At 39.7% G+C, this 8,314-nt stretch overlaps 1 protein-coding gene across 1 annotated transcript; it reads right to left on the bottom strand.

The window, feature by feature from the left end:
• Positions 1-4,128: 4,128 nt before the first annotated feature.
• On the bottom strand, positions 4,129-7,350 carry LOC138868504 (uncharacterized). Its single transcript, XM_070146059.1, has 2 exons — positions 7,035-7,350; positions 4,129-4,292 (listed from the first exon to the last, which is right to left on the bottom strand). The coding sequence occupies exons 1-2, from the start codon at positions 7,348-7,350 to the stop codon at positions 4,129-4,131; spliced, it is 480 nt and encodes a 159-aa protein (XP_070002160.1).
• Positions 7,351-8,314: the final 964 nt, after the last annotated feature.

The following is an 8,314-nucleotide window of genomic DNA, read 5'->3' as shown; positions in this document are numbered from 1 at the left end:
TTAAAGGAAAAATACTAAGGCGGCATACAAAACAAGCAGGACTGCATTTAAAGGAAGAAGACACAGAAAACAAGCAGAAGGCTCCGTTATACCTCCACAAATAATGCACATAGACAACATGTCTTATACACAGTTAAGGTCTGAATTTAAAATCCTAAAGTAGGGAGTTTAAGTGGTAACCTCGGAACCAGATTTATTACATTTCTCAGAAAAGAAGCTCGAATTAGATTTGCCAACTGATTTTAACAGTTGATAATTAAATAAAGGCAATTACAATTTTACTTAAGTTATTACCTAAGGCTTGCCTAGGCGCAAAGCGAGATCAGCAGTTGTTCCAAGTCATTAAGGTAGTTTGGAGATTATTTTTATTACCTAAAACATGTTGTTCTAGTTGCATAGGTTGTTGCCCATTTTATTCAGAAAACATCACAATGTGAAAATCATTACTTACTACATTTTCATGAATAAGTAATAATCTAGGCGTTTTAAACAAAATGCAAACTAGATCCTAGAACATGGTATCTAATATGCACAATTCCTAATAGCAGTATTTCTAGATGCATATGGCAGGAATGCAGAATTTTCTAAGAGTAGGATTTCTAAGTGCATATGGCAGGAATGCAGAATTTCCATAGAGTATGATTCCTAAGTGGATATGGCAGGAATGTAGTAAAGTGCTAATTATTTGCAGATTTTAAAAGATATTGTCAAGGTGCACATGCTGAAACAATAAGCATGAGACCTAAGAGCTTGATTTCTAATGCATGCATGAACCCTAAGCATGGTTTCTATTGCGCAATTAGGAACACAAACCTAATAACATGTTTTCTACGCTTAACAACTATAGCATGCATATTTCCCCATCCCTTTTCACTAGCCACCCCAATACTGGTTTACAAATTATTATAGACCATGTGATAAAATTACGTAAGAAATGAAGAATAAGAAGTTACAACTATAGGAAGCCTGATTCTGACTTCCTCTCTATGTTATGTAATAAACCATCTCAAATGCCAATATTGTTCCAAAGCCTTTACCATATCTGCGTGTCTCAGAGTTCCCTAAGGACCTCAAGGGATCCCGGGCAGTGCTCACACCCAGATTGCATAACCAAGAGTAAGTACATTGTGGAAGGTCCAGCTCTTATGTGTTCAGGTTCAGAGGGAGCTCAAGGGTCCCAAAGCAATGCTCATACAAGAGGGGAAGAACCTAATGATCTAAGAGATCATGTGATAATGATCTAAGAGATCATGTGAGAGTGCTTGAGATAGATTTAAGATAGTTGAGTTGGAAAATAGTTTTGAAAGGGATAGGGGATAGGGGGAACAATCAACACATGCATAATAAGTTCAGAGAGTAGTACAGCTTCAGCAGTTACAAACAGGGGAGTAGGGGTTGGGGACATAGAGGACCCAAATCAGAAACACATAATTAATCATGAATCAAGTACATTAGGAGACATGCTGGTTGAGGGATATAAACAAGAACAAGTAAACAGGCTGATTACATTTGAACAAAAGGAGAGCAAAATTTTAAGCATGCTGAGTAAAGCAGTGAACAAGAAATACAATTTAACAGCATGAGCCATTAAATTAGTGCAAGAGACATGGGTTGACAAACAAGGAAACGCATAGAGTTGAGTTTCAATATTAAAACTAGGGACACACCAGTTGAAGAAGCAAAGTGCAGAAAAAGTAAAGCAGTCAGAGTTCCACAGTCTAGCCTTGGCTTTCAGTTGGCTAGACAAAGCAGTAGCACAAGTAGTAGTAGAGAAAGAGAGAGTTTGAGTGTGTAAGTGTGCGTTCTGAACTAAATTGTTCGTGTGTTTAAAGAAGAGAGGGTAGGGTATTTATAGCTTTGAAAAGAAGTTGAAAACAAGGTAAAAAGTAAAGGTTTAACACAAATATGGAAACAATCATCATCAAAATCAATTAATACAAGCACTTCCCCTTAATCAAGGAGTTACAACTCAAACGGATACTACAGGGATAATTAAGGGAAGAGAATCAGTTTGAGAAAGATTGATTTTTTACCATATAAGGGATGGTAAAAGTATTGAGTATATAATTGAGTCTAGGTACAGAATATACTTAATTTTGGGGAAAGGATTCAGCAGGGGTCAAGTATCACAGCAAATAAAGGGAGGGAATCAATCAACTTAAACAAACGAGTAAAATTAGGGGTTTATAAGAAACCCTTGCAATCAAACCATAACTTAAGGAAATCAAAATCAATCAAGAAGGAGTCATGATTCTGCACTTTGACTTATAGATAGAAAAGAATGAACAAGCGTATCAGACATGCAGGGTCAAATATATTGACAAAAAGAAGCAAACTAGATGAACACAAATATTCAGAAGTGACATGAATAGGCTAAGGACTACTCGAAGCATGGTAATCAACAAAGTCAAGTAGTCATGGCTCACACATAAAATCAAAATGAAGAAACCAGTCTAACACATATCAACAGGTAGAGGAGATCTGACCAACATACCGAAATAAGTGAAGGAAGTCTTCAAAAGCTCAAAGTAACAAATGAGGAAAATTTTAAGAAATTGGGGTTTTAACAAAGTTGGGTTAAAAACAGTAAGAACTCAGAATCAGTCAAGACAAACAAAGGAAAGGATCTAACCATAAAGAACCCAATCAAATGGTATACATACAAAATAAACAAGGACAGTTCCAGGACCCCGGATAAAACCAAAGATACCTAGGGTTTTCAACACGATGAATCAGGTAGAATAAAAAACATAAACAAACCGTTTAAACATAGTAATATCATAAGATAATACTGAAAAATTAGAGGAGAAGTCTTTGAAAGAGTTTAAGAAACCCTAATCTTGAAGATGGAGAGTCGCTTTGAAAAATCGGACAGATCTTTGAGGAAAACACCAAAAGTTTCATAACATACATAGATCTAAGACAGATCTGAAACAAAATTGAAAAATCTTTAAAGTTAGGGTTTCAGAGAACCCAGAAAAAGTGAGAAAACTTCGAAGAGTTACCGATCTAGCCGGAAAAGCCATCAATCTAACTCGAACGGCCATGGATGGCAGGAAGAATACCATGGATAGAAGTTGACCAAGGCCTGGACTAGATCTCTTTGAGATCTTTCCATAAAATCACAAAAGCAGGCCACTAGAAGACGTAGGAGACGAGTACACGTCTAAAACAACCGTGGGAGTCCATGGATTGAGTGAGGATCGAAGGGGGTTAGGGCTAGTTTGGGTGGCAGCGGATAGGGTTTGAGTGAGGTTGTAGAGATAATTGGAGAGGAAAGGGGATTCAAGGGAGGTGGTTGGTGGGAAATGAATTAGGTTAGGGGGTCGTTTGGGTTTAATTTGGTAAGGGGCAACGTGGACCGTTGATCTGGGAGATCAACGATCGAGATTAGAGAGGGTAGGCGGGGATCCGGTTTGGGCTTAGGTTTAAAAGGGTGTGGGTCAGGTTAAAATTAAAATTGGGCTGGGATTTGGGGTCCAATTTGGGCTAGATTTGAAAGCCAATTTTGGCTACAAGTTAAATAGCCATTTTTCCCTTTTTATTTATAAAATAATAGTAAATAGTTTCTGAATATAAATTGAAAGTACTAAAGTGATTTATAATACTAATTAACAATTTAAAAATACATGAACCAATTTTATGAATATAAAACCTAATTAAACCTTAAAAGGGCTATTATTGCAATTATGTGCAATTTAGCTTTAAAATACTAAATGAAATTGTAAGAAATACTTTAGCCATATTTTTGCATAAATATAAAAATCCAATAGGTGAATTATCGAAAATAATAATTTTGGAAATAATTATTGTGATTTTATGGATGAAAAGAGGGAAATAAATCAATTAAATCACCTTTAAAATTATGGAAAAATAATAAAACCCTTGGACATGCTTATATGTGCATACATATGCTATTTTGAAGGTATTTTACATATTGAAAATATATAGAGAAAAATTGGGTATTAACATCTGCTCCTCTTTACCCGGGAAGAACGAAAGAGTTTATGCGTAAAGAAATGATGGCCAATTTTGACCGAACGAAACGGTTTGAAGAAGTTAGGCTGCACCCAGGCATCTGAGCTAACTACGTATCCCTGGTCTTATAGTAATCAGGCCGTATGTAGTTCAGGATCCATCAGCGGAGTATACCGATGAAGACTTTTCAAAAACAGACGCAGTATCAAGGGCTAGGTGAGTGAACGGTTTACGGGAATGGTTAGGTTTGATATGGCTGTGGGAACTGGAGCGGGATCGCTCCTGCTGGGGGTAGCCGTTGCTTTTCAGTTTAACTGCAATTAGAAACAATACAAGTGCATATTGTGCATAAATTTAAACATGATGCAAATTCCCGTTGGACCATGAATGTTGTATTTAGACGATTAGGATGACGCCCTTAGACCACGATGTCCCGGGCCATGAAGCGTATGATAAGGAATTTGCAGGCCATGAAATGATGTTCTCGGACTATGAGGATGGTGCCTCCGAACCATGACGCCTTTGAATAAAGATATGCAAAAGATTGAAAGAGATCCTCAGGCCATGACATGGTGTCCACGGGCTATTAAGATGCTGCCTTCGAACGATGATGCCTTTGGATGAGTTGGCGATATTTCAACCCATGAAAGATGCAGTAGTATGATGCGAACAAGACAGAGCTTAGTCTTGCGAATTACTTGCAGAGCTTAGCCCGTACGAAAAGCAAAATAAATAATGCTTGCGATGGCGCTTAGTTTTGAAGAAAATTGAAGGCAGAGCTTAGCCTCGGTAGGCAGAATTATAGCCTTATGCAAAGATGCGAATGTAGATAGAGGTAGGGGTTAACCTCGGAATGCAGAATAGTAGCCTTATGCAAGAATGCAGATGGAGACAGTGTTTAGTCTTGGAAGGCAGAATGGTAGCCTTATGCAATCAGATGCAGATGGAGACAGTGTTTAGTCTCGGAAGGCAGAATGGTAGCCTTATGCAATGTAGATGCAGATGGAGACAGCGTTTAGTCTCAGAAGGCAGGATAGTAGCCTTATGCAAGAATGCAGATGGAGATAGTGTTTAGTCTTAGAAGGCAGAATGGTAGCTTTATGCAATGTAGATGCAGATGGAGACAGTGTTTAGTCTCGGAAGGTAGAATGGTAGCCTTATGCAATGCAGATGCAGATGGAGACAGCGTTTAGTCTCGAAAGGCAGGATAGTAGCCTTATGCAAAAATGTAGATGGAGACAACATTTAGTCTCGGAAGGCAAAATGGTAGCCTTATGCAATGTAGATGCAGATGGAGACATCGTTTAGTCTTGGAAGGCATAATGGTAGACTTATGCAATGTAGATGCAGATGGAAATAGCATTTAGCCTCGGAAGGAAGAATGGTAGCCTTATGCAAGAACTAAAATAACAAAATGACAGTAGAGTTCTCTTAGGTGATAGCAGATTGCAGTGTCGTGATTATTGGGAGCATTGTGACATACGGGACATCACTGGCGTGTGCTGATAGCAAGTGTTGGCAAGTGCAACGGTTCGGAGAGTCGTATTCTTGGACAATGTTTGTTCCATGGGCATATAGTATATTTAATGATTTCGCAACCCCAGTGCCTACATCCAAAGAAAAATCGTGAGTTTTGTCAAGGGGGAGGTTAGATCATATCCCCGCTGGCTTTACTTGACTCGTTCAGCTTTGATCCGATGATACCGTCTGTAACATTGGGGTAGCGTCGCTAATCAAAGCAATTTCAATAATAAACATGCATGATTTTGTAAAAGTATAACACAAATGTATAATTAAAAAAATAACTTTTAGATGAACCGACAACTGTGATGTGGTTCAGGACGTTGCAACCTCTCTAGCTACAGAATTTTGAGGGTCCTCCTCAAAATTCTGCCCCAGTTTCCAATTGCGGGGGGAGAATTGAATTGTGACTGAACCCATAGGGATGCCTACATATCCCCTCTTAAACAGGAATCAGTTCAGGCGTAGTTCAATTTACATCAGATAAGGGAAGCATAAAAATTACACATAGTAACGCTTGACCGCATCTAAATTGATCGGCTTTGGCCAGACTTCTCCGTCCATTTCTTCAAGTATGAGGGCTCCTCCAGTCAAAATCTAGTGAAGCATGTATGGAACCTGCCAGTTGGGAGAGAACTTCCCTTTGTCTTCATCTTGATGCGGAAAAATTTTCTTTAACACCAGCTGCCCCGGTGTGAACTGTCTCGGCTTGACTCTTTTGTTGAAGGCTCTAGACATTTTGTTCTGATAGAGTTGACCATGGTAGACTGCATTCATTCTCTTTCCATCTATACGGGCTAGTTGTTCATAACGACTTTTTACCCACTCTACATGGTAGAGCTCAGCTTCTTGTATGATCCTTAGGGAAGGAATCTCTACCTCAGCGGAAATGACAGCCTCTGTACCGTAATCCAGCATATAGGGGGTTGCCCTGATTGATGTGTAGATTTTGGTGCGATACCCTAGTAGAGCAAATGATAACTTCTCATTCCACTGTTTATGCTTTTCTATCATTTTCCTTAATATCTTCTTGATATTCTTGTTGGCGGCTTCTACAGCTCCATTCATTTGAGGCCTGTAAGCTGAATTCTTGTGTCTGATCTTGAAAGTTTCACACATGGCTTTCATCAAGTCGCTATTGAGGTTGGAGCCATTATCAATGATGATTGACTATGGAATCCCAAATCGACAAACAATGCGGTCGCGGACAAAGTCTGCCACGACCTTCTTAGTCACTACTTTGTAAGATGCTGCCTCGACCTATTTGGTGAAATAGTCGATGGCTACTAGGATAAACCTATGTTCGTTGGAAGTAGCAGGTTCGATTGGTCCAATAACGTCCATTCCCCAGGCGGCGAACGGCCACGGTGAGCTTGTTGCATTAAGCTCATTTGGAGGTACCTTTATCATATCTACATGTATCTGACAGCGGTGGCATTTCTGGACATACTGGATGCAGTCCATTTCCATAGTCATCCAAAAGTAAGTAGCTCGGAGTATCTTCTTTGCTAAGACAAAACCGTTCATATGTGGACCGCAGGTCCTAGCATGAATTTCCTCTAGTAGATTGGATGCTTCCTTTGCGTCAACACATTTTAATATTCCCAAATCAGGAGTCCTCCTATACAGGATTCCTCCGCTGTAAAAGAAGTTGTTGGACAATCTCCGAAGTGTGCATTTCTGAATAGGATTAGCAAGCTCCGGGTATTCTCCTTTTGCCAAATATTCCTTGATATCATGAAACCATGGATTTCCATTTGCTTCCTCTTCGATATAGGCATAGTAAGCCGGATGATCATGGATTTTCACTGGAATGGGATCAATGAAATTCTTGTCTGGATGTTGTATCATAAATGATAGGGTGGCCAATGCATCGACGAACTCATTCTGGATTCTGGGAACATGTTGGAATTCTGTCTTTGTGAACCTTTTCCTCAATTCATGTACATGATGCAGATATGGGAGTATCTTGGAGTTCTTGGTTTCCCATTCTTCTCGTACCTGATGTATAAGTAGGTCTGAATCTCCAAGCACTAGCAGCTCTTGAATGTTCATGTCAATGGCCATTTGGAGTCTTAAGATGCAGGCTTCATACTCGGCCATATTGTTGGTGCAGGGGAACCTGAGTTTGACAGACACCAGATAATGCTGATGGGTTTCTAATACTAGGACTGCTCCTATGCCAACTCCTTTGAAGTTTCCTGCTCCATCGAAGAACATTCTCCAACCGTCATAGGATTATGCAATGTCTTCTCCTATGACTGATACCTCTTCATTAGGAAAATACGTTTTCAGGGGTTCATATCCTCCATCCAAGGGGTTTTCAGCAAGGTGGTCTGCCACTGCCTGTCCCTTGACCGCTTTCTGAGTTACGCAAATAATGTCAAACTCACTCAATAGGATTTTCCACTTGGCTAGCTTGTCGGTGGGCATGGGCTTCTGAAAGATGTAGTTCAAAGGATCCATCCTTGATATGAGATATGTAGTATGGGCACAGAAGTAATGTCTTAGCTTCTGAGCTACCCAAGTCAAAGCATAACATGTGCATTCCAATAGAGAATATCGGGCCTCGTACGGGGTGAACTTCTTACTGAGATAATAAATGGCTTGTTCCTTCCTGCGTGTTTCATCATGTTGCCCCAGAATGTAGCCGAAAGCTACATCTAACACTGCAAGGTAGAGTAGTAAGGGTCTACCTGGCTCGGGCTGGACTAAGACTAGTAGTGTTGATAGGTATTCTTTGATTGTGTCGAAGGCCTTTTGGCAGTCATCAGTCCATTTGGTAGCGGCGTCCTTCTTCAACATCTTAAAGATT

This window comes from Nicotiana sylvestris, chromosome 5 (genome assembly GCF_000393655.2).
Source record: "Nicotiana sylvestris chromosome 5, ASM39365v2, whole genome shotgun sequence".
Lineage (NCBI taxonomy): Eukaryota > Viridiplantae > Streptophyta > Magnoliopsida > Solanales > Solanaceae > Nicotiana > Nicotiana sylvestris.
This window is presented reverse-complemented; position numbering and strand designations above follow the sequence as displayed.